Genomic DNA, 27,300 nt, shown 5'->3' with positions numbered 1-27,300 from the left:
TAGCGAAGCTCGGCGGAGCTCCGACGGTGCGGTGTCTTGTCAACCTGAAATTATTAGCGTACAAGAGCCAATACCTCTAAGTAGGTAGGTAGTCGTCGTCGTCGTCACACGGTCGGTGCATAAAACTTACTTTCACTCGTTGTTGGAGCTGCGCGAGTGCACGCGCACACATTGTGCACTCAAATCGAGGGGTGTTGAATCGAGGGGAATAAGATAATGCAGGAAAACTGATTTTCAATTACGATCTTTGCTTTTGGAAAAATGACGAGCGTCGCATTATGGAGCACACTAAATAGGATTCGCTGTGGAAGGGAAAATCCAATTTACCGGACGCTTAATTGAATACGTGCGCAATTTGGCAAGGCCGTTACTCGTGGATTGACCAGCTTATTCGAAGGGCTGCCACCCATTAGGTAGGAGGTGGCAATCGTTGAGCAATTAGAGTGTGAAAATAACCAGGGAAGAAGGGCAACTTCCGATGCAGAAAATAAAAAGAGAAATAAGTGCTTTGACAATGGGTTCAGATTCAAATTATTAGCACGTGTACTTTTGGCTGTAGATTCGTACCTTCAATGAGCAAATAGAGTCTCGTAACCTCGCGTAAGAATTGGGGAAACCAAATTAATGGTTTCACAACTAACTGCAGCCAGGCAGCCAGCAATAGTTTTCGATCATCGTTATAATGGTTTCAAAAGTAAACTAGGCAATAGAAAGTATATGATTGTGCGATATTTGCCAGAAAACCATTCGCCAGAATGCCATTGGCCAGAAAGACATTTGCCAGAAAATACCATTTCCCAGAAAACCGTTTGCCAGAAAGAACCATTTCCCAGAAAACCATTGCCCAGAATGTACCATTCCCCAGAAAGTACCATTTCCCAGAAATTTTCCATAGTTCTCAATCCAGAAGTGTTCCCAATCTCATGATAATTTCAAAAAAACCTTATTGAAAAATAAATCGTGTTTTTTATTAGTTTGGGATCGATTAGCCCACAATAACGATTGCAAAAATGTAAAATTAAGTTTTTGTTCAGATTTGTATGCCAAAGTTAAATAAATTATCGGAACTGATGTAAGAGCAAACAAGAAATGATTTTAGAGTAACTTTTAAAGAAAAGCCTATAATTTGAAGAAGGGCAAATCACTCTGAAACAAAAAAATGATGTGAAATGAAACCTTTCAAACTTCACAATACATTAAATCTTTTATGTTATTCAAATATTTTATTGCGCACAACAGCTTATTTTTTCAATTAGAACATTTCCACAAATTTGTCTTGTGGAGAAGTTGATCATGATGTGGATCCAATCGATCAAATATTATTTTGACGGAATTTGATCAATACTCATCAAAGATTTTCCTTTTTTCAACACATAGGATGTTCTTCCCAGCTTTTACTGATATGGAATTTTTGGCTTTACTTATATTTTTCAAAGATTCCCTGCTTTCAATTGAAAGTAATTTTTTAAGCTTATTTTTAACAATAACAATAACATGATCTCTTTAAATAATAATGTTTGTGCCAAACAGAAAAATTACCCGGAATTGTTGACCACACACTAAAGTCAATCGAATACCATAAACAAAAACCTTTTGGAAGCAACGAGTAAAATACACAGAAATAATAACTCAAGTGACGGTTTCACCTATACCATTAGCCTGACTGTCACTGCCCGAAAGCCATTACCATTGGGCTGAATATCACTTGATCAAATGCTATAAAAAGCTTGTTCTTGAGAAAATTAATTCTAATAATTCCAGCAGAGTTTTTTCCTTCTTTTAATCATCTGCTGTTCTTTGTGGATGATCTTCTTAGTTTATTTGCGCCATTTTTTAACCAATATATTCCCTTATCACGGTAATTGTAATATGTGAGCTTAACATATTTGGGCTTTCGTATTATGGCTAATGGCGCTCCGGCTACTGTTATAGAACCTTAATATCAATGGTGTTAGGCTGTTGGTGTTGGTGATTCGACTGAAGGCCGTTGGGTCGAATGTCATTTGGTCAAAAAGTTATTTTGCCGAATGGCCATATTTTTTTTTCGTTTTCTCCTTATATGCTGTTAAAATAATTGTTGAAGTTGGAGCTACTGTATTTTAACCATGAATCTTTCCTTCTTTTAAATATAGGAACAATAAACGAGTCTAAGGTCTGTTATATTTTTTTATTATTAGATATAATATTGCTTTAGGGTTCTAACATAATCAACAATTTATGCCAAAAACTAGTCTTACAATGAAACTAGAAAGAACAGCCTGTGTTTAGAAGAAGGAAAAATTCACTATTTGAACTTGCCAAGTAACCACGGTGCTGAAGCCTTATTGCATGCTGATATACGGTGTATCTAGAACAATTCTTACTTTACATGAACATTTAAGGTTGATTTAAAGTGGAAATGGCAATTATGCGACTGAACAAAGATTATACCAATATAATCTTAATTTGATTTTATAATTGACCATTTCCACTTTAAATCAACCTTAAAGTTGCATGTAAAGTAATGATTGCTCTAAATACATCGTATATCTGCTCGCAAAAAGGCTTCAGCACCATGCTTGAGGTACACGGGGGCAAGTTGAAACACGAAGTTCTAAAATAGATTTCAATACAATTTGGAAATTTAGCCTTCGCTAAAAGATGGTTTGAATCAAAAACTATGGTTTTTGCATCGAAACCGTTGATGTTCAACTAGTGAATTTTGCCTTCTTTTGAACATAGGCTGTTCTTCTTAGTTAGTAAGACTAGATTTTGACATTAATTGTTGATTGTGGTAAAACAATACGGAAATATTAATATTGTAGAAGTATCAGCTAATTATTGGAAAACCGAACAAATTTAAGAAACCGTTCCGATTCCTGTTCCATAATCACTGAATAGCGATTCATGATCACCATTCTATCCATTGACCAATCGGCCTAATGTACTTCGGTCAGCAGTATTTTCACCATACCAGATGTTTGTGGACCTATGCACTTATAGCCTAGTTACATAGAAGTCTCGCTCTTAGTATCATACAGGCGTACCTGTAATGATCGATTTCTCTTCATCGGTTTTCTCTTTGCTTAATAACTACCGGTGAATCATTTCCAGTTGTTTCCGTTGTTCTAGCCATAGACGTTCTTTATCGAAACAAACCAAGAGATCATCCTAGCAGTGAACATATCAAATTATTGTAAAAGATTTAAACTGACGTCATTTTTTATATTAATTAACATCCATTAATGGACTGAAATTAATTCCTAGGAAATGAAGAAAATTTCTATTTGCCCGAAAGTACCATTTGCCAGAATGTACCAATCCCCAGAATTAAATATTTAATATTAAATTCTGGGGATTGGTACATTCTGGCAAATGGTACATTCGGGCAAATAGTATTCTGGCAAATGGTACATTCTGGCAAATGGTTTTCTGGCGTTTGTCATTCTGGCGAATGGTTTTCTGGCGAACGGTTTTCTGGCAAATATCGCACAATCAAAGTAGATTGTGCGATATTTGCCAGAAAACCATTCGCCAGAATGCCATTGGCCAGAAAGACATTTGCCAGAAAATACCATTTCCCAGAAAACCGTTTGCCAGAAAGAACCATTTCCCAGAAAACCATTGCCCAGAATGTACCATTCCCCAGAAAGTACCATTTCCCAGAAATTTTCCATAGTTCTCAATCCAGAAGTGTTCCCAATCTCATGATAATTTCAAAAAAACCTTATTGAAAAATAAATCGTGTTTTTTATTAGTTTGGGATCGATTAGCCCACAATAACGATTGCAAAAATGTAAAATTAAGTTTTTGTTCAGATTTGTATGCCAAAGTTAAATAAATTATCGGAACTGATGTAAGAGCAAACAAGAAATGATTTTAGAGTAACTTTTAAAGAAAAGCCTATAATTTGAAGAAGGGCAAATCACTCTGAAACAAAAAAATGATGTGAAATGAAACCTTTCAAACTTCACAATACATTAAATCTTTTATGTTATTCAAATATTTTATTGCGCACAACAGCTTATTTTTTCAATTAGAACATTTCCACAAATTTGTCTTGTGGAGAAGTTGATCATGATGTGGATCCAATCGATCAAATATTATTTTGACGGAATTTGATCAATACTCATCAAAGATTTTCCTTTTTTCAACACATAGGATGTTCTTCCCAGCTTTTACTGATATGGAATTTTTGGCTTTACTTATATTTTTCAAAGATTCCCTGCTTTCAATTGAAAGTAATTTTTTAAGCTTATTTTTAACAATAACAATAACATGATCTCTTTAAATAATAATGTTTGTGCCAAACAGAAAAATTACCCGGAATTGTTGACCACACACTAAAGTCAATCGAATACCATAAACAAAAACCTTTTGGAAGCAACGAGTAAAATACACAGAAATAATAACTCAAGTGACGGTTTCACCTATACCATTAGCCTGACTGTCACTGCCCGAAAGCCATTACCATTGGGCTGAATATCACTTGATCAAATGCTATAAAAAGCTTGTTCTTGAGAAAATTAATTCTAATAATTCCAGCAGAGTTTTTTCCTTCTTTTAATCATCTGCTGTTCTTTGTGGATGATCTTCTTAGTTTATTTGCGCCATTTTTTAACCAATATATTCCCTTATCACGGTAATTGTAATATGTGAGCTTAACATATTTGGGCTTTCGTATTATGGCTAATGGCGCTCCGGCTACTGTTATAGAACCTTAATATCAATGGTGTTAGGCTGTTGGTGTTGGTGATTCGACTGAAGGCCGTTGGGTCGAATGTCATTTGGTCAAAAAGTTATTTTGCCGAATGGCCATATTTTTTTTTCGTTTTCTCCTTATATGCTGTTAAAATAATTGTTGAAGTTGGAGCTACTGTATTTTAACCATGAATCTTTCCTTCTTTTAAATATAGGAACAATAAACGAGTCTAAGGTCTGTTATATTTTTTTATTATTAGATATAATATTGCTTTAGGGTTCTAACATAATCAACAATTTATGCCAAAAACTAGTCTTACAATGAAACTAGAAAGAACAGCCTGTGTTTAGAAGAAGGAAAAATTCACTATTTGAACTTGCCAAGTAACCACGGTGCTGAAGCCTTATTGCATGCTGATATACGGTGTATCTAGAACAATTCTTACTTTACATGAACATTTAAGGTTGATTTAAAGTGGAAATGGCAATTATGCGACTGAACAAAGATTATACCAATATAATCTTAATTTGATTTTATAATTGACCATTTCCACTTTAAATCAACCTTAAAGTTGCATGTAAAGTAATGATTGCTCTAAATACATCGTATATCTGCTCGCAAAAAGGCTTCAGCACCATGCTTGAGGTACACGGGGGCAAGTTGAAACACGAAGTTCTAAAATAGATTTCAATACAATTTGGAAATTTAGCCTTCGCTAAAAGATGGTTTGAATCAAAAACTATGGTTTTTGCATCGAAACCGTTGATGTTCAACTAGTGAATTTTGCCTTCTTTTGAACATAGGCTGTTCTTCTTAGTTAGTAAGACTAGATTTTGACATTAATTGTTGATTGTGGTAAAACAATACGGAAATATTAATATTGTAGAAGTATCAGCTAATTATTGGAAAACCGAACAAATTTAAGAAACCGTTCCGATTCCTGTTCCATAATCACTGAATAGCGATTCATGATCACCATTCTATCCATTGACCAATCGGCCTAATGTACTTCGGTCAGCAGTATTTTCACCATACCAGATGTTTGTGGACCTATGCACTTATAGCCTAGTTACATAGAAGTCTCGCTCTTAGTATCATACAGGCGTACCTGTAATGATCGATTTCTCTTCATCGGTTTTCTCTTTGCTTAATAACTACCGGTGAATCATTTCCAGTTGTTTCCGTTGTTCTAGCCATAGACGTTCTTTATCGAAACAAACCAAGAGATCATCCTAGCAGTGAACATATCAAATTATTGTAAAAGATTTAAACTGACGTCATTTTTTATATTAATTAACATCCATTAATGGACTGAAATTAATTCCTAGGAAATGAAGAAAATTTCTATTTGCCCGAAAGTACCATTTGCCAGAATGTACCAATCCCCAGAATTAAATATTTAATATTAAATTCTGGGGATTGGTACATTCTGGCAAATGGTACATTCGGGCAAATAGTATTCTGGCAAATGGTACATTCTGGCAAATGGTTTTCTGGCGTTTGTCATTCTGGCGAATGGTTTTCTGGCGAACGGTTTTCTGGCAAATATCGCACAATCAAAGTATATACATAGATGCAGAACCGTAACAAATTTAATGAAAGGTCATTGGTGTGTAAACACTTCGTAATGAAATTGTATTAATGTGAATACCTACAGCTTCTAGGCCTACGATGTACAATGGGGAGCATACCTATAAATAGAAAAACAAAAAAAAACATGTCAATTAACTCATTTTCAGCTATATGGATCAAAAATGGATGTTGAAACAAATATTTTAAAACTTATCACTAGTAGTGTGTCATCTTTTTTGTGTTCCTAAAACAAAACGATTGACCGCCCGCAGTTGGTACTCCAGTATCGCAAGATCAGCTACACTCACACAAGGAACCAATGAGATAGCTGCTTGGGACTACCAGCCACAGTGTGTGAGGTCTTCTATTTTTAGGCGCTCTGAAGATTGCAGGTGTGAGGAAGGGGAGGAAATGATGACTGCCATCGCTTGTTGTCAACGAGTCGTTGAGTCCTCTGTGCTTGCACAAGACCATGCGGATATCGTAGTGCTGGTGGGACAGGGAAATGTTTATTTTTGGCTCATGGTTCACGCATTGGTGCATGGATGCCTGGCGCAAAGTTATAGATTGTGTGATTTGTGTGAACCAAGCCTTCGCTTGGTTGCATAACTTGTACACCTGTGTTAAAAAAAAAAGCAGTGAAAGCCAATTATCATACAAAATGGCCGATTTTGATATGGTGTTACTATGTTATCCTTTGACCAATTGACTTAAAAATGTAATAATGAACTGTAAATATAATCAATTTTGTTATAGCAGCACCTGCAAAAAATTTGAACACTATGTGAAATTGTTCAAAATATTAGCAGTGGCAACAAATTGAATTTTTGCTCTACCATTTCGCATTTACAAATAAGAATGTGAGGAAAAAAATAATAAAAATAATTACTGAACAAAAATATTAAAAAAAACTACTATTATTGTACACCGAAAAAAAAATTGCCACAACAAAATTGGCCATATTTGTTGTTTCGCAGTCAAATTTGTGGCTTAATGGATCGAAGTAGAATGAAGATACAGAATATCAAAGCTGACTATTTTGTATAAAAATTGTCTTTCACTGCTATTTTTATGAACAAAGTTATAGGTGTTATATAACAGATTGGCACAGTGCTGTGATAAGAATTGGAAGGGAGGTAAACGGGTTTTCCTATCAGTTTCTGGTTCCAGCAATGGCTATGAACATAGTAATATTACAAGATATGTACAGTATGCGGCAGGAAAAATGCGGAATGGTTTTTCAACTTCAAACCACATTTTCGTATTTTTTACGTTTACCAATCTATGATTACCGCTCTAACAGGCCAATTTTCTAAAAAGTTTTTTAAACTTTTTTTAATTTTGGTCACAAACGTTTACAAGACCTAACCTGAAGTTGAAAACAATAAGCATCTTCAAACCACAGAAAAGTAAACAGGTCGCTAAGTGTCAAACCTGATAAAATAAATAATTTTATTTTCTCTGTTATATCATCAAATGTATGTGCTGAATGCAATTATTATATGAAACCACGTGGTTCTGGATTAGTATGGCTTGATTTTGCATCGAATTATAGTTAAAAAAATAGTATATTAACCATTTGGGCGCGCAGTTTATGAATACAGGCGTACCTCGATAGTACGTACATCTTGCCTCGATAGTACGTACACAAAAATTTAAGTAATTTTTAATCTACAAAAATGAGTTCGAATCATTAGTAGATGTATAGCAGAGACTTCGATACTATGAATATGTGTTATGCAGACTCCTATAACACGGATTTTCATTAAACAGTTTTAAAATGTAGCGAAATGAAAGGCATGAACGAATACGTTTGATGTAATGATTGCAGTATTCTTCGCTTTACAGATGTATTTTCTGCTAGTCATAATATCTGACATCATCATTCTGGTGTTACATCCCAACTGGGGAGGACTGCCTCTCAGCTTAATGGTATATAAGCACTAGCACAGTTATTAATTAAACACTTTCTTTACCAATAGAACGTAATTAAATAAAAAGGCACATGATGGTTCTATTTTGTGTGGTAATAAAAAAAAACTAAATTTCTCGGCGAAGAATGCTCTCTAAAACATGAATCAAACCCATCAAGTTACTTATCCAAACCATTGATTTCAGTTCACTTATTTGTTAATATTTTTTTCGTTTTCCAACAATTGACTTGTTTTTGCGATACTTATAAAATATTTGACAGTTTTCCATGAGTTTGGAAATTTAAATAACGTTGAGTACCGTAGGGTACTGCAAGCCACTGTTGCTAAGGGAAATGTTCTTGACGTAGTTTTTGACGTTTCGTGGCTTTGTTGTTTACAATGCCGAGCACCATGCCGGCACCATGCCGAGCTCCCGACGCATACTGAATTAGACACCAGCAAACAGACTGCTTGGTGGCTAGGTATGCGGAGTGCGAGAGTAAGTCTCGGCTTCAAATAAAAATAATACGCTCTCACTTGTAGTTGTTGGGCACAAACGATGCTGTGTTGTGGATTGACATCTAAGCCGAAAGAGAGATAGATGGTTCTTGAAAAAGTGAATGTTCATGGTGAGGGCTCGGGTTCAGTTTGGCTTTCTATTCCGCAGAATTATCACCTGTTCTGTGGCTTAGTTGGTTAAAGCACCGGTCTAGCGAATACGGGGTCGTGGGTTCGAATCCAGAACGCGATTTTTTTTCAAAAATTCATCCCTCAATTTGTCAATTAGCAACATTCTGTGTCTTCTAACTACAAGTTTTTCTGTATGTTTATGACATACCAGCTAATCTGGTGAATGCCAGTAAAGGGCAACATATATCAGTGTTATTCTAGAATCCCTCTAGGATTCAGGGAGCTATAACTAGGCTGCTTTTTCCTGTGTTTTTTTTTTAAAGAAATCCTACAGGAACTACATGAGGAATTCCATAAACAAAATACTCAAAAAAATCATAATAAACTCCAGGAGGATTTCCATTACAAACATCTGAAAGAATTTCAGAAGGGTCTCTGCAGGAATTCCTTACGGAGCTCTTGGTAGAAAAAAAGAGTCTCTAGATGATTCCTGGAAAGAGTTCTCGAAGAAATCCCGGAATCAGTTTCTGAAAGAATTCCTAGAAGAAGCTCTAAGAGGAATCCCGGAAGAAGTTCCTGAAAAGTAATTCCTGACAGCCACCCAGAAGAAATTTTCGGAGGAATCCCGGAAGGAATTTCCGAAAGGATCCTGGAAAAATTCCAGATAGATTACCTGGTGAAATTATTGTAGGAATCCCAGAAGCAATACTTGAATCACAAGTAGTTCTCGAAAAAAAAACCGGAAGAAGTTCCTGGAGGAATCTCGGAGAAGCTTTTAGAGGAATACTGAATGAAGTTTTTGCCAGGGATCTTGTAGGATTTCTGGAAGGGTTTCAGAAGGAATTACTGAATAATTCCCAGAAGATACTCCGGGAAGAATCTCGTATGAAATTCCAGGAATAAATTCTTACGGATTGTTGCAAGGAGTTTTTGAAGGAATCTCGGTAAGAATTTCCGATACAATTTCCGAAAGAACTCTAGATAAATTCCGGGAGGATTCCGGGGATTCCTTGAGAAATTCTGGAAAAAATCTTTTGAAGTCCGAAGCGTAAACAAAAAGGTAACAAAACGTAAAAAACTTAGAAAAAAAATCCTTAGCAACCGTGGCTTGCATCTCCCTAGGCTGTACCAATTCAATTGTTTCTGGGTGAACCCGAATTGTGAGATTCGTGGAAACTCTTTAAAATAAAAACTCTCATTTTTGAGTAACACCCATGCCGCACAGGGACTGTGTTGGAAACACACATTTTTTAAAATTGCTCGTACGCTCACATTTTTGCAAAATATCAATATTTTTCGGTATTTGAAGTTGGTTTATAAACCCAGTGAGGTTGCCATGTCGAAATTATTGCAAAATACATGCTCATGTGAGCGTACGAGCAATTTAAAAAAAAATGTGTGTTTACAACACAGTCATGTGCGGTATGGATGTTGACTAAAAATGTGCAGGCCGAACACATTTTTGAGCGTAGCCGTTTTTGCGTGAAGACATTTCACTTTCTCGCTTGCTTTAGGGATTTCTTCAAGTTCCAAATTTCTTTCAGTTCCGAAATTCCTCTAGGTGTTAGTTCGGAGATTTCTCCAGGAATTCTTTCTGGGATTCCTTAGGGATTCTTCCAGCCATTCCTTCTGCGATTCCTCATAAGATTCCATCACTTTCAGAGATTTCTCCAGAGATTCCGAAACTTCACCAAGAATTCCTTCTGTAATACTTTCGGGACTTGCAAGATTCCTCCAGAAATTCATTCCGAGATTCCTACAGGAATTCTTTCTAAGATTCATCAAGTGATTTTTCCTTGAATTTCTCCAAGAGTTGCGGGATTCCTCTAAGAGCTCCGGGATACCTCTAGGAATCCCTTCTCATAAACAAATTAAACTCTTGGAGGAGTCCTAGAAGGAGAAATGTTCAGAAGATATTGAAAATATCACGGCAATAAATATTTCAGGAGAAAATATATCTAGAATGTTTGTATAACAAGATATAACTAATCTAGATCGATTTAATTATATCTAGACCAGTTTGGATGGTTTTAAAAGATAACTCAAATAAAATTCATTTAAGTTCCCAGAGATGAGATGCCTCTGCGAAGCATCCCCAGATCACAAGAAGATTTTTCCAATAAGGATAGGATCCCAAACAAGCAAAATTACGTAAATAATAAACGGACCCTTAGGCCATATGTAATTTTTTGGCAATCTTGACGTTCTAGAAATAACATTCTTCGTTTTGAAAATGAAATTTGGAATAAAAATTTGTGATTCGATAGTATGTACACTAAACGAAGCGGTGGTGTACGTACTATCGAGGTATGCCTGTACTCACTTTTCCGTCTTGCATTATCACTAGTTTAAAATCATAAAAATCCAAATTTAACCAGTGACAGCTCTTTGAAATTTTCGCTTTTTTTGCTGTCGCACCGTAGAAGAGAGAAAAGTAGATAGAAAAATACAAAGTGGGACGAAAGGAACGAGCCAGGGACTGAACCTAAGACCTTCTGCATATGAATCAGAAGCGGCAGTCACTAGACCACCAAGCTCGTCCTGTTTTTTCTTTCTTTTATGAAAATCTAATAATAAAAAATATTTATTTATTTGTAATATTATTGGATGTACAACAAAAAAATAGATAAATAACTTCAGTAGGTCTTTAAATGCAGTGTTGAAGACTATAGTATCGGACTGGATAATACAACCAATACTAGAATCAATATAATTTTTCCACACCCTTCCGCTGAAAACTTCTTTGTGTTCATTGAATAGTCATCGATTTAGGGGATTTAGGCCTTTTGCAAAATTCAATTCTCTTAAGCTTTTATTTGGCAAATCCTAGTAATCTGAAATATTCTGACAATTATTTTGTTCTCGGAAATTAACCAATCAAAAATCAACAGTATTGAGCGACCCCTAGGGGTTACAAAAGTTACAAATAGGACCCTGGGGTCGTTTTCGACCCAAACTTTATAGAGCTCGCAAAAATCAGTGGCCTGTCCGATTTTGTATCTCTAATGGAAAGGGGTCCCTGTCTAGATTTAAAAACCGCCGGAGAAATCCGGATTAGTCCACTGTGGCCACCGGGAACCTACTTCAATTGAAAAATGCCGCATAAGAGACCCTAACTTTGGCAACCTGTAAATTTTCAACCAAACAAGTAATCAGGACCGTACAAATTTCAATTTCTCGATTTTAGCTTAGACTAACCAAGCCTAATGTTTATCTAATTTCATCCGAAGGAGATTTGGATTATGAAAAGAAACAACCATGTGCATTAGTGGAATCGAGTTCAGTTCTGTGCCTTCAGGGGATGGAGATGGTCAAGTGGCTCCGTAGCTTGGAGGAAAGAAGCGCCCGCCTAGCGGATTGAGAGTCGTGGGTTCGATTCCCACCGGAGCACGTGGTTTTCTTTTCATAAATCAAATCTCAATTTGTTCATCAAACACGTTCTATATCGTGTATGAATGACAGAGCAATCAAACGTTGTAATCCGGACCGTTCAAGAATCGTTGAAGAAAAAGAATTTCCGGTGCAGCCTCTAGAGGAATTTTCGTTGGAACTACTAGAGGATGGGACTCCTGCGGGAATTTGCAGTTGTACTAGTGCAGAAATGCGAGGTGGAACGTCTATAAAAATTTCTGTTGTAAATCCTATTGGATTTTCGATCAGAACTCCTGAAATTACTGGTAAAATTCTTTAGGAATTTTTCGTTGCATTTTCTCATGGAATTCCTGGTGGGACTACTGGAAGAATATCTTGTGGAACTCCTTGAAAGGTTCCCAATGGAACATCTAGAGGAACGCCTGATGAAACTTTTGATGTTACTCCTAGAGAAATTTCTGCTGGTACTTCTAAAGGAATAATTGGTGGAGCTCCTTGAAGGAAATTTGTGTTTAAGAACCTTGAGGAATTCCTGGTAGAAGTTTTGGAAGCATTTCTAGTGTAACTTCTGCCGGAATTTCCAGTAAAATTCCTATAAGAATAATCAGCGGGACTTCCAGAGGATTTTTTTTTCAATTTATATAGGAACAGAAGAAAGCCCGCTGAAGTAGAGCAATTTTCAATAAGCCTACCTCCGACGGGCATGAAACCTCCTCATTTCTTCATCTTTTTATTGTATAAATTGCAATTACAATGTTCAAGCTCACTTGCAATGCGGGTGCACTCATTAGAAGTGAGATTGATAACCATTTACAATAAATGTTGTTGTGTGAATACTAACAAAAATTTACAACTCTGTACATTGATTGGTAATGAATCGTGATCATATTAGCAACACCAAAAGGAGTTTCTGATGGAATTAATTAACTACATCGGCTGTTTTCCTACTCTCCGCATCGACCAATGTGGCGCTAGCTTCTATGCGCGAAAAATCGCTAAAAGTAAATCGCAAAAATATTGTATGGCGAATGCATCTAAAGGCAAATTTATCGAAGTGGAATACATTATTCGAAAAACATATTTGGTAGTGGTTGTGCACAATGGTGACTACTATTAAGCCTACCAAATATTTTTTCAGTTAAAGCTTTCTATTTCAAGTAATTCAAGTTAAGATGCTTCTCACCATACAAAATAAAACTGATTTACTCCTGCTGATCAACTGTGGGTGTGCGCCAAGCGGGTAGTCCATTGCTAGAAAAAAAAAGTGTAACTCCCTCAGTATTTCCCGGAGGAGTTCTTGCTGGATATCCCAGTGGAAAAAGGGATACTTGGTGTGACTCCTGAGTGAAATCCAAAAATAAATTCCCGGTTGTACTCCAGGGGGATGTCTATGTGGAACTCTTAGAAGAACTTGTGGTGGTGCTGCTAGAAGAAATTTTCGGTGGAACTTCGCGAGTAATTCCCAGTAGAACTCTCACAGGAATTTTCATTGGAACTCCTGTCGGAACTCCCTGTGGACTCTCTAAAGAAAGTTTCGTTGGAACGCCTAGAAGAATTTCTGGTAGAATTGTTAGTGGAATTCCCACAAAAATTTTCGACGGAACTCCTGTGGGAATTCTTAGTATACTTATATACAGTTTTTCAGGTGGAACGTGCTTCAAGAATTTCTGGTGGAATATGCGATAGAATTCCCTTTGAAACTGCGAGAAGAATTCTCAGTTGAGTTCCCGTTCCTGGCAGAACTCTTGGAGGAATTTCCTATGAAATTTCGGTGAAAACTGCATCTTTTGTGGTTATTTATCATAAATTTATAATCTATTTTAATTTGGAATCTTTAGTTTTTATGGAATCTTTCGAATACTGTCATACTTCCAGAACAGATAATTTTATGCTTTATTACCGTAATTCTGCATAATGACGTAAGTGACATTGACATTTTTGGTACTTTTTAAGTTATTACTCGCCCAACTATAGGTCATTATTTTACTTTTCTTTCGTGGATGCTAGATAACGACAAGATCTTGCATCATAATGCAGCAGATATACCGCAGTGTTATTATTTCACGAGATAATATACTAAAAAGTGTAAAACTAGAACAGCGCTTACACTGTATGGTGAGCTTCCGAATGACTACTATTGCTGCAGAAAGAAAATTTAAGAAACACAATTGAGGTTTCTTCGGTGGTCACTCATATAGCTTGGAAAGATCAAGATCATCATATGTTAATTTTTACACCAAAAGTATCACAGTAACAATAAATTGTTCCTCTGTTATTTGCCGGAAATAACCAATAATAGAGTGACAACTTATTAAGCCCTGGTCGCATGGGTGGGCATTCAGCATGGCCATGTCGAGGGTGACGGATTCAATTCCCGGTTGGGAACGTTTCGTAAAGGAAATTTTCTTGATTTCCTTGAGCATAGAGTACATCTTTGTGCCTGCCACACTATGTACACATGCAAAATAATCATTGACACAGGAAGCTCTCAGTGGGAGTTCTCATAGAGCACTAAGCTTGAGTACTTACTAGCACCTAAAGCTCACAAGCATAACATAACCACATAGTTTAAATCAAGTTAGTATACATGAGATTCTGATGCAACTGCCACAGTTCGCCAGTAATAAACTGAGCGAGGCAAGGTAAAAAGAATAAAAATACGATATCAATCACCTAAAATGTGTCATAATTCACAATCTTCATGTGCATAATCTTTGAATCTAACCACATCAAAAATGCTTCAATTTAAAGTGGGTCTTTCTGGGCCTGCAACGAACTTTTTTTTGTACAAATCTAATTAATCAGCACCTTGATCAGTAGCCGTAAAATTACTTTCACTAAAGTAATCGCCGTAAGATTTTTCTGCGCGACGACCAAGCCGGAATTGATTGAACACGCCATTAATTTGTCATAAAAATATGGCCTGTTATAAAATGGTACCGCGACGACGACACTCGTCCAGCGCTCATCATCAACAAAACCGTAACAACTGCAAATCATCGCGCTCTGTGAGATCTGTTCAGTACGATGCGATGTTATGTTATGCAATCCGATCGTTTTCAGTTTGCCATCGGGCGACCGAGATGTGAACCCATAAATCAGTTTTGGACCCACGGCAATGCGTCCGACGAAACTGTCCCCCCGGCTGCCAGCAGCGGCCCAACAGCTAGTATCATCGTACACACCTATTTATTAGACCGCGGAAATCCGAAACATAGTGCCGATGGGTCACTACACCGCACTGACTGTTTCCCACCGGATTCCAATGACGACACTTTGTAATTGTCGCTCCCCGTGCCCGCTGCCACCACCGCCGGTACCGAACGAAAGCGAAAGGTGCCAACGTAATTGGCAGCTGCTTGCAGCAGATTTGCAACGAGATCAAAATCCAGCTCTGTCGATAGAATATGGTACAGCCACAGCCACGCGGACCAAAACATAACAAAACGACTGGTAATATATGCGTGAGAGAATGATTTTTTGCTATTGTTTTGGATGCTGGGAAATAACAACGTCGGGTGAGCAACTGGTAATTGACGGGTTGATTTGGTATTTTGTAGTGGGGAGAGATACGATCAGTTCAAAACTTTGAGAAGATCTCCATTTTTGCGAGAAGATTAAGACAAAATGTCTTAGAGTTCATTTACGGACTGCAAAACGGTGAGTCGATAAGCTTGATCGTCCACCATAGCTATAGTCCTCACAAGCACCTACCTCATGCTTTCGCGGGTCAATCGATGACAAATACCGCTAGCTGTGTGGCGGTGTGTTCTTAGCTTTTAGTGCAGCCAGGGCACTGTTGTCCTTCTGACTTCAGCTAGATTGAGGAGGTGTATGCCAAGCGTCTGTCCACCAAGAAGGTGCGACTCAAATAGCTTCTGTCCTGGCATCCAACGGTTGAATAAGAAACGCTGTATCGTGTCAGCTATATCTAAGGTGGCAGCCCCTTCAGCGCGATGTAGGCAGCGCGGCCCCGGTAAGGTAGCCTGCTGCTTCAAGCATCAAGAAAAGCAACAGTAGAGTAAACGAATTGATTTAATAGCAACAGCCCCGGCAACGAATTAAGCACAACGATTGGAAAGTCGGATCTTGGAACGTGAGAACTTAGAATGAACGAACCCACATGTGATGGGCTCCTGGCTCGTGAACTGCCGAATGTCCGCGTTAATGTGGCATCTATCCAGGAGATATGCTGGCTTAAAACTGGAGAACGCGAATTCCGAGCGGTGGATCCCATCTTCAACACTTCATTCAAGTAATATATCTACTGCAGCGGCGACGATCAGGCAGTTATTCGGTGGAAGCATATAAGCGACCGAATCTTTGTGTTGAGGATGAGCGGCGAATTCTTCAACTTCAGCCTGATTAGCATCCATGCGCCAACGAAAGATAAACCCGATGAAATGAAGGGTGAGCTCTATGAGAGCCTTGATAAGGCCTACGGAGAGTGCCCAAAACAAGATGTCCAAATAGTCATCGGAGATGCAAATGCGCAGATCGGCATAGAAAGTTTCTTTTGACCTGTCACACGCTATGTCCAAAGGGAAGTATTATGAAAATCGAATGTACCTCAATTGCTATTCCCTAGGACCGTAGCTTTGGATCTCTAGTTTTAGAATCTGTGCGGTTTAAAATATTTCATCTAGTGCTTTTTGATATTTTTGATTTTTTCTTATTTTCTCATACAATTTTCGAAAAAAGTCACTTTGAGGCGAAACTGGACGTATTTCCTCATTTTTTGAGGTTTTTGATTTTTTATTATATAACGAAGCACTATTTTCAAAATCCAAGATGGATTATTTTAAACCGCACATTTTCTGAATCTAGAGGTTCAAAAATATGGTTCTAGCGAATAAATTTTGAGGTACCGTCGATGGGGGTGACAATGGGTCTGGGGGGTGAGATTGGGTCAAAACGGAGAAATATAAAATTTTAAATAGCTTATCAACTATCGCTAATTTATATTGAAAACTTTATATTATTTCAAAGAGGCGATGTTTCTACACGTCATGATGCAGATTAAAATATTTGACAATAATCGTTTTTTGTTAAATTTGTGGCTAAACTTATATGATGAAACTACTAGTTAATCACTCTGAAAAAATTTCTCCTTCGGAATGTTTAACACAAGTACCTAACCCTAAATTTTCTTATAAGTGGTTGACTATAAGTATTACCTGGTTGATGCAATGAAAAAAACGGGCTGTCGTTGCTCTTTTTATTTTAAAATTCAATATTTTCGACCCTATGTCTAAATATTAAGAATGGGGGTGAGATTGGGTCAAGCAAATTATCGAGTGCACATAAACTTAACTAAAAACTCAACTAGTTTTCCAGTCCTCACTTGACGTTAGAGTGGTGCCATGTTACCGTATCTTCATAAAAGCACGCTTTTTTTCGAAAATAGTGTCATATAAGGATCATTCATAAAATACATAGAAAATACTAAAGAAAGAAGAATAAGTTTATCGTTGTGCTAGGACTCAAACAAAATTAATACAAAAATCTTTTTAAATGTTATTGCGGAAGAGAGTCTAATAATGTGAAATGTTGTGTAACATAATATTTGATCGACCCTCTATCTTGAGATGGAGTGATTTGCTTTGGCAATATAGAGGCCAAAGATGATGTACATAAGAGTTTATAACGGAGGGTTTGGTTAAACATATCTTATGCAGTATACTAAACATATATTTTTTAAATCAATCTTTCAATGCGCCCCTCCCTCATTGCAATTTCCCTCCTCTCATTGAAACATTGAATGAGGATGATTATGGTGGCTAAAAATGGCGATACAACATGCAAACGTTATTTTATCGAATTTCAACCATTTTTTCGGATGTATTAGCCCTATTAGGTGGATTAACCATCTTTTAAAATTACCTAAGTCTTAATTCGTAATGATTCCATCGTATTTTAAGTAGCTTTACTAGATATGATCAATAAAATTAACTTATATTCTTGGATAGGCGATTTTGAATACTTTGACCCATTCTCACCCCCTCTAAGGGGTGAGATTGGGTCAATTTTCAATCATTTGTAGTTTAGTAAGCAATTCATTTAATATGATACTTTCTTGCTAAACTATCATAACCACATAGAAGAGTATACATACCAAATAAAAAGTTATTCTGACTTCAATTGCATTTGTTATTTAACAAACAATCTTTGAGTATCCTTTTTTGACCCATTCTCACCCCCAACGACGGTACATTCACTTTTCATACTACTTCCCTTTGGACAAAGCGTGTGTCATTGAAATTCCGTTACCAACGATATGGTGCCTTGTGACATTCTCTGCTGCTAGAGGGATTGCTATCAGCAGTACCTACTTCGCACGTAAGTATGTCCGAAACCACACCTAGAGAGGCCCGAATATTGACTCGGATCATTATCTTGTTGCCGAAAAAATCCGGGCGTGATTATCCAGCGTTACGAGTTCAAGAAACAGAAGAACGATGTGTTTCAATATCCAACGCTTGTCAGCCGAAGGAGTTTGCTGTACAGTATTATCAGAATCTGGAAAAAAGAATAGGAGAGACCAACCCAGTCAACCAGTGATCGTATAAGATGTTGAACAATATGTTAAAGTGGAGTCGATATGCGTACATTTTACATGCGCCTAAATGGAGGCGTGCATGCATATGGCCTCCACTTTATCATCTTATGCAACATCTTATACGATTACTGGTTGTCTGGGAACGAGTCTGGGGATGTCAACAGCATAAATCAGTGAAAACAACAGCGCAAGAGGTGATAGGTACCGCTACGCGACGTCAAAGTAATGATAGGTTCGACGAGGAGTTTCAACCAATGAGAAGTCGAATGCTAGTGGCCGGAACCCGCAGAATAGCAAATCCACCGCAGTAATAAAACGACAGCACGAAGAGAGTGTGATTGCTGAAGCGCAAGAAAGTATGGACAGGAACGATATGCGGAGGTTTTATGCAACTGTCAATGGTGCACGGCACAAGACTGCGCCAGTGCCCGCCATGTGCAAAGACCGGAAGGGAAATTTGCAGACAGGCAAAACAATGATGGCAGCCAGGTGGAATGAGCACTTCAAAGATTTGTTGAATGGCACCCAGGAACAGAATTATCACAATGGATGACGATCAAGTAGTGGAATCACTAATACTTGATGCAATTAAGAAGCCCCTCAAGGAGCTGAAAAACAGCAAGGCTGCTGGGAGGGACGAGATCCCGGTCGATGTTTTTAATCACAAAAGCGAGCAGCTACCCGAGTAGGTGGAAAAATCTGATGAATAGCATATTCAGTTATGATTGATTGAATTACTGAAGAGCAAAAACTGATATTGGTTTGATTGATATAAGAGGTAAAAGAACAGAAATAATAGCAAAATCTTATATGGTGAACTACTCAATAATAGCTCGTTAAGATATTACAAGATCAAAACAATAGCAGACAAGATTTGTCACTTTTTTCTAGAAAAAAAAAATAAAAAACTGGCAGCATCCAGCATCGAACCTACGACCTTAGGATTCACAGGCGGCGATGCTTACCACTCAACTGTGGCTCGCTGTTGCATATAACATGGGAATAAGAACATGCGGATCTTCGTTATCCACAGCTCAGAAAGGGGCACATCGCATTTCACTAACATTGAGCCATCTCTATGGGTGTATGTGTTCCATTTCGTGCAGAAGAGCTAAACTTGTTCTTATGTAGAAATTTTCAGCTATTTCGACAAGAACAACAACTGATACCATATCACTTTGAGCTATTCGTGAGATATTCACTAGATTTTAGAATAACTCATCAAAATCACATCGAGCTATGACAGCAAAAAGTGTTCGATTTGAGATATGATTTAGATATTCTCGTCTACCCGGGTAGATCAATCAATCCACTTGATTATTGTTATGATTTGGGAGGACGAAGAATTGCCTACCAACTGGTTGGATGGTCTCATGCGCCCAATCTACAAAAAGGGAACATACTACACACTTAATTTTGAATACCGAGTACGGTAAATTTTTGACGAAAATAGAACAGCTGAATACAGCAAAAACGGGTTGTGTACCTTTTGCTCACGTTTTTGACAGTTGGTGTACTGAGCGTCAGTAAAATCGATTACCGAAGCTACCGAAATCGTTCCGCTGTTCTATTTTAGTCAAAAAAGTACCGAACATACAATTCAGGATTGAGTGTGTAGAGTGTACCAATTACATAGGGATTACCCTTTTAAATTCGGCATATAAGATACTGTCGCGTGTCCTGTTCAACAGACTGAGACCTCTTCAGGAGTCCTTCGTCTGCGAATACCAAGCTGATTTTCATAGAGGCCGATCAACGACGGATCAAATGTTTAGCCTGCTGATGATCCTACATAAATTTCGGGAATATAACTTGCAGACTAGGCACGGTAAAGGCTGGGTATGCTGCGCAATTTAGATCTCATTGCGATCCATTAGCCTCTGCCCAGCAACTCCTATCCCTACCTCCACGCGGTACCGGCCGGAAACTATGAGCAACCTTAGGGAAGATCGGGTAACCAATCCCGGTGGGAACTTTGGTCGCAGGCTGATCTACGTCCGAGTGCCAGGGAAGGACTTTAAGCTCAACTGTGCACTATGGTCCTACAACAGAATAATATGAACCGAGACCAATGGCAACGACCCCAGCGAACATAAAGGACTTGCGATTGGAAACTCGGTACGCGGAACTGCCGATCTCTCAACTTCATTGGGAGCACCCGCATACTCGCCGATCTACTGAAGGACCGCGGGTTCGGCATCGTAGCGCTGCAGGAGGTGTGTTGGACAGGATCCATGATGCGAACATTTAGAGGTAATCATACCATCTACCAGAGCTGCGGCAACACACGCAAGCTGGGCATAGCTTTCATCGTGATGGGTGATATGCAGAGGCGCGTTATCGATTGGTGGCCGATCGACGAAAGAATGTGCAGGTTGAGGATCAAGGGCTGATTCTTCAACTTCAGCATAATAAACGTGCACAGCCCACACTCCGGAAGTACTGATAATGACAAGGACGCATTTTACGCGCAGCTCGAACGCGAGTACGATCGCTGCCCAAGCCACGACGCTGCGTTGCCCGACGAGGGCGAGCTCGATGAGGCCTCTCTAGAGGACTGCTGGAGTACAGTGAAAGCAGCCATCAACGACACAGCCGAGAGCACCATCGGGTACGTGGAACGGAATTGACGGAACGAATGGTTCGACGAAGAGTGCAGAACGGTTTTGGAGGTGAAGAACGCAGCGAAGGCGGTAATGCTGCAGCAAGGGAGTCGACAGAACGTGGAACGTTACAAACAGAAGCGGAAACTGCAGACCCGCCTCTTTCGAAAAAAAAAGCGCCGCCTGGAAGAAGCGTAGTGTGAAGAAATGGAACTGCTGTGCCGTTCCCAAGAAATACGGAAGTTCTATCAGAAGCTCAGCGCATCCCGCAACGGCTTCGTGCCGCGAGCCGAAATATGCAGGGATAAAGACGGAGGCCTCTTGACGGACGGACGTGAGGTGATCGATAGGTGGAAGCAGCACTTCGATCAGCACCTGAACGGCGTGGAGAGCCCACGGCAACGGAGGGACGCCAGTGCAGCGGAGGACGGAAATGAACCAACTCCCACGCTGAGGGAAGTTAAGGATGCCATTCACCAGCTCAAAACCAACAAAGCAGCTGGTAAGGATGGTATCGCAGCTGAACTCATCAAGATGGGCCCAGAAAAGTTGGCTACCTGTCTGCATCGGCTGATAGTCAGGATCTGGGAAACCAAACAGCTACCGGAGGAGTGGAAGGAAGATAATCTGCCCCATTCACAAAATGGCGACCATTTGAAATGTGAGAACTTCAGGGCGATCACTATTTTGAATGCTGCCTACAAAGTGCTATCCCAGATCATCTTCACCTAAAACAAATGAATTCGTGGGAAGTTATCAAGCCGGCTTCATCGACGGCCGGTCGACAACGGACAAGATCTTACCCGTACGGCAAATCCTCCAGAAATGTGTGAATACCAGGTCTCAACACATCATCGCATCATGTTCATCGACTTCAAAGCGGCATACGACAGTATCGACCGCGCAGAGCTATGGAGAATCATGGACGAAAACGGCTTTCCTGGGAAGCTGTCTAGACTGATTAAAGCAACGATGGACGGTGTTCAAAACTGCGTAAGGGTTTCGGGTGATCTATCCAGTTCATTCGAATCTCGCCGGGGACTGTGGCAAGGTAATGGACTCTCATGCCTACTCTTCGACATCGCTCTGGAAGGTGTGATGCGACGAGCCGGGCTCAACAGCCGGGGAACGATTTTCACTAAATCCGGACAATTTGTGTGCTTTGCGAACGACATGGACATTATTGCCAGAACATTTGGAACGGTGGCAGAGCTGTACACCCGCCTGAAACGCGAAGCAGCAAAGGTCGTACTGGTGGAGTGAATGCCTCAAAAACAAAGTACATACTGGTAGGCAAAACCGAACACGACCGGATCCGTCTGGGTAGTAATGTTACGATAGACGGGGATACTTTCGAGGTGGTGGAGGAATTCGTCTACCTCTGATCCTTACTGACGGCTGACAACAACGTGAGCCGTGAAATTCGGTAGCGCATCATCAGCGAAAGTCGGGCCTACAACGGGCTCCAGAAGAATCTGCGGTCGAAAAAAGATTCACCCACGCACCAAATGCACCATGTACAAAACGCTAATAAGACCGGTGGTCATATACGGGCACGAGACATGGACCATGCTCGAGGAGGACCTGCAAGCACTCGGAGTTTTCGATCGACGCGTGCTAAGGACGATCTTCGGCGGTGTGCAGGAGAACGGTGTGTGGCGGAGAAGGATGAACCACGAGCTCGCTGCACTTTACGGCGAAACCAGCATCCAGAAGATGGCCAAAGCCGGAAGGATACGATGGGCAGGGCATGTTGCAAGAATGCCGGGCAACAACCCTGCAAAGCTGGTGTTTGCAACTGATCCGGTTGGCACAAGAAGGCGTGGAGCGCAGGGAGCACGATGGGCGGACCAGGAGCGTGACCTGGCGAGCTTTGGGCGCGACCGAGGATGGATCAAAATCAAGTATACGGATCGCAGACGAAGTGTCTACCTTGTTTGTGACCTTGGATGGATTACAGCAGGCTAATGCTCTTACGAATTTGCTACATTGCACTTGAAGGAGCGATTAGGAGGTCTGATTGCATGCAGTTGAAGAAGATCTGAGATCCCTACACGTTCAGGGAAACTGGAGGAACATCGCCCAAGACCGACGAAGATGGTGTTCTACTATACGCTCGGCGTTGGAGTAAAGTTACTTTGTAACCAACAAGTTAACAAGGTAGCCGGGGCCGATGGTCATGGGTTCGATCCCAGCCCCGGTACTTTGCCAGGTGCTCTTCCCCCCGAGAGCGGCTGGCACCTGACCCTCTTCTGAGCTCTCATAGCTCTAATGGACCCGGATAATTGGATATCGGCGAAATGGCAACTCATAATGGACCCTCAATCGAACTGGTAAAAGGAACAGCAGCCACACATCAACATCGTAGTGCTCATCATTCTACCATGGACAGGATAGGAAAGTGACAGCAGCACATAGGCAGCCAGTTTTCTGTTTTTACGCGATTTTTTGTTCCGCGTAAAAAAAATCGTGTAAAAAAAGTTTTCAAAACTTTTTTTATCGGATCATCCTAAAATTTTGACAGGGTATCAAGGATGACAAGAGAGATCTCTGGTAGAAATTTGAGCCCCATCGGAAGTAAATTGCGACCAGGAGAGAAGAATCTTTACAAAAACACATCGCGTAATTTCGAGAAAATCGTGTAAAAAAATCGTGTAGAATAAAACCGCGTAAAAAAAGATCGTGTAAAAAAAGAATTTAGTGTAGTAGAATTAGAATAGAATACATTTAGGCGCTGCACATAAGTGTGCAGCTGCCAATTGGAATCGCTCACGTAGTGCCCTAAAGGACAAAAGAGCTGTAAATTAGGTTAAGTGGTTAAGAATAAAAAAAGTTAACAAGGTAGGTACAGTTACCGATGCATGGTCTCAGACATAAATGAAAAATAATATTTGCGTCGACCAAACTAAAAAAAAACTTCGAATTTAACTAACAACCGAAGCATATTTCAAGTTTTGATGAGAGTCTCTAGCAAATGTGGATGTAATTTTGTTTACATTTCAAGGCTACGAAATGTTGACGAAAATGTGTGACGCCATTTTTGAGACACCATTCTCATATCAGGAAGTATTTAACAGTAACATCGATTGCATCCTATATGTGGATCAGTATGCAACATTGACCAATAGTGCACGTCAATGTGCCAAAAATTATTCCTAATGCTCCAATTAGCCAAATTTCCCACTCTGTTTTTCTTTTGTTGCCTCGAATTCCAAAAATAATTAACCGATCATCAGCAGCGATTAATGCAAAATTACACCATCGAGCACACATCATCCCACTGACTGAGCGATCGGTGGCTGCGGCTGGTTGACAGTCAGTGAAACCGAACCGAGCATGCAATGAATCAACCTGACGCTTCGAGGTCTATCTCTTTCGTTGCGTTTCGTTACTACTACTGCACATAGTGGGTATATCAAGCACAAAGCTCATCATCATCCGTACAACTTTGAGCCATGTGTACATAGACAGGTGCCATTTTGAAACCAATCGTCCGCTATGTTATTGTTTCATGCCATTCACAAATCGTCTCTGTACGTGGTGAGGATTGGTATGAAATGTTCTTGGGGCGGAAAGGTTCCTTTAAAAGTACGATAACAACTCTGAAGAGAATCAATAAAAAAATGACTAAGGTAATGTCAAGTTGACAAAGCATATCTGAACAATCGCAAGCTTCAATCTTCATTTAAGAACAGCCCAGTTAAATGGCACCCAATTCAACGAAGATTTTTTGAATTTATCGATTTGATATTCGATATTTCACTAAGGCAATCGTTTGATGCTTTAACCTAAGTATTTTGATACACGCCTTTAATTAAAGTATGGACACGAGAATACTCGCTGGTGTGCATTTTACACCTTGTCGTAGGATAGCAATGCAAAATGCTGCATTTATTGCTTTACAATCTTCATTCACTTGTTTTAATAGAGCAGAAAAAAGCTGCGGCTGTGACCAATCTCCACCCGAACAAATCGCCCATGTGACCTCTCTCTAGATTCATTGAACGATTTTTTTTTCTAGAAAACTGGCAAAAATTACACTTGCATTCGCAAACTTAATGACAGCAGATGAGCGCTCCAATATGCAATTTGATGCGAGTAACATTGACAGGTCTCGGAATGGTTTCATGATGGTGCGATGGACGGTGTGGTGCGGGCGCTAAACGTGTAAATCAATCATCATCAGTAGGCACCTACACTGCCGTAATTCTGCAAAGTGACGTAAGCGACATTGATAGTTTTGGCCCATTTTTTGGTTATTATGCATAAAACTCTTGCTCATCCTCAAAGTTTCTTTCCATAGATGATAGATTACGACTAGATCTTGCATTCTAATACAACAGGCATACCACAGTGTTATTATTACACCAGATATTACATATAATATACCAAAAAATATCGACATTTTGAATGGCGCTTACGTCACTTTGCAGAATTACGGCAGTACAGAGGGTGTGTAAACGTTCGATTTGAGCGCTTTGTTTGTAAGTTGATTGAATTTTAATGGGCGAGCTAATTTTCGTCATTATAATTGATATCGTTTATCGTATTACGATTGACATGGTTTTCATGGGCTGGAAAGAGAACGGTTGTTGTAGGCGCACCATGACTGACGCGTTGCGGTTGAAAAACTTTTGGAAGTCCGTATGAAGTCATGTAATGAAAAGGCGATTGACCGATAAGCTGTAGGTTGTAAATGTATTTTGACAGTGATATAAATTTAATTTATGGTTTGAAAACATGTTGAGTGAGGAGTACTTTCACAAAATTTTCACAGTATACACAGATAAAAATAATGATATTTACACGTCATGTAAACTTGATTTTAGTCATGTAAACTTAGTGTTATGATGGTTTACATGATATATCATGTAAATTTGTGTTAAATGTCATGTAAATACTCAGAGTCATGCTGAATTACATGACATATAATGGAAGTTTACATGATATTTTATGACTTTTACATGATATGTCAGGTAAACTTCTGTGATATCCCACGCTCCAATCATCTGCATTATATGTCACAGAATTTAACACTCTTTTTTCGATGTGTGTATGAGGGTTCGTTCAACTATTACGTGACGCGTAGAGGGGAGGGAGGGGGTCTAGAGCTGTGTTACGCTTCATACAAAATTCCAAATTTTTTCATACAAAAGTTGTTACGTGGGGGAGGGAGGGGGTCTAAAATTTTCAAATTTTGCGTTACGTAATATTTGAATGAACCCTGATTTGAAAGTTCGTCAAGACGAAGTGCATAAGCACCACAATGCTGAACTGCAAGAACAAACCTTCTCTAGACATTACTTCAGGGGAACTACGATGTTGTAGGGCTCTACCCCATTTGGCATAACACCGTTTGGTATAATTTCATTGGACATAATGTCACTAAGAAATGCTTATTTGCAAAAACAATGTATGTTATGCCAAACGGCTTCATACCAAATGATCATTGTGCCAAATTGATAATACCCAATGTCTAGGTCATATTGCTTCCAATACCTCCAATGAACTGATCACTTGTGTACTGAATTGAATATCTATGCTAGGTACGTTGAAACGTCGTTATGAGCATGAGCATGAACATTAGAGTGGGTCAACGTTGTATGGAGAAAATTTAAATTTGATCGCATCAACCCGGAACAAAGCTTTTTCAATCTGTATTAGCGTCCAAAAAAACTGTGAAAAATTTGAAAGCGATTGGTTGCATATCGATTGAAATTTGTATGGAAGTTTAGTATGGGAAAACGTACTTTTTTGCATTTTATTCATAAGGGCTGTTAGCAGTTCAGAAGGAATTTCTCAGCCTATATTGATGCATGGGAAATTTCTTGTCTGAATCACTCAAGAAACCAGGATATCTTCAATCGCAGTACGCAGTTGCGAAGAAATAACAGTTCAAATGGCAGCCACCGTAGAAAGTTTCTGCCAGGAATCGCTCAAGAAGTTTCTTGAACAATTACTTTCGAACCC

At 39.2% G+C, this 27,300-nt stretch overlaps 2 protein-coding genes across 6 annotated transcripts in view; both read right to left on the bottom strand.

The window, feature by feature from the left end:
- Positions 1-27,300, bottom strand: part of LOC109430789 (WD repeat-containing protein 47-like) — a 349,154-nt gene that overhangs the window by 147,828 nt on the left and 174,026 nt on the right. The gene's annotated exons all lie outside the window — the stretch shown is intronic.
- Positions 6,240-27,300, bottom strand: part of LOC134288307 (uncharacterized) — a 72,692-nt gene continuing 51,631 nt past the window's right edge. The window contains exon 2 of the mRNA XM_062852719.1: positions 6,240-6,372. Coding sequence (XP_062708703.1) covers positions 6,274-6,372 — 99 coding nt within the window. The 3' untranslated portion in view covers positions 6,240-6,273. The remainder of the gene's footprint in view (positions 6,373-27,300) is intronic.

The sequence above is a fragment of the Aedes albopictus genome, chromosome 2 (assembly GCF_035046485.1).
Source record: "Aedes albopictus strain Foshan chromosome 2, AalbF5, whole genome shotgun sequence".
Lineage (NCBI taxonomy): Eukaryota > Metazoa > Arthropoda > Insecta > Diptera > Culicidae > Aedes > Aedes albopictus.
This window is presented reverse-complemented; position numbering and strand designations above follow the sequence as displayed.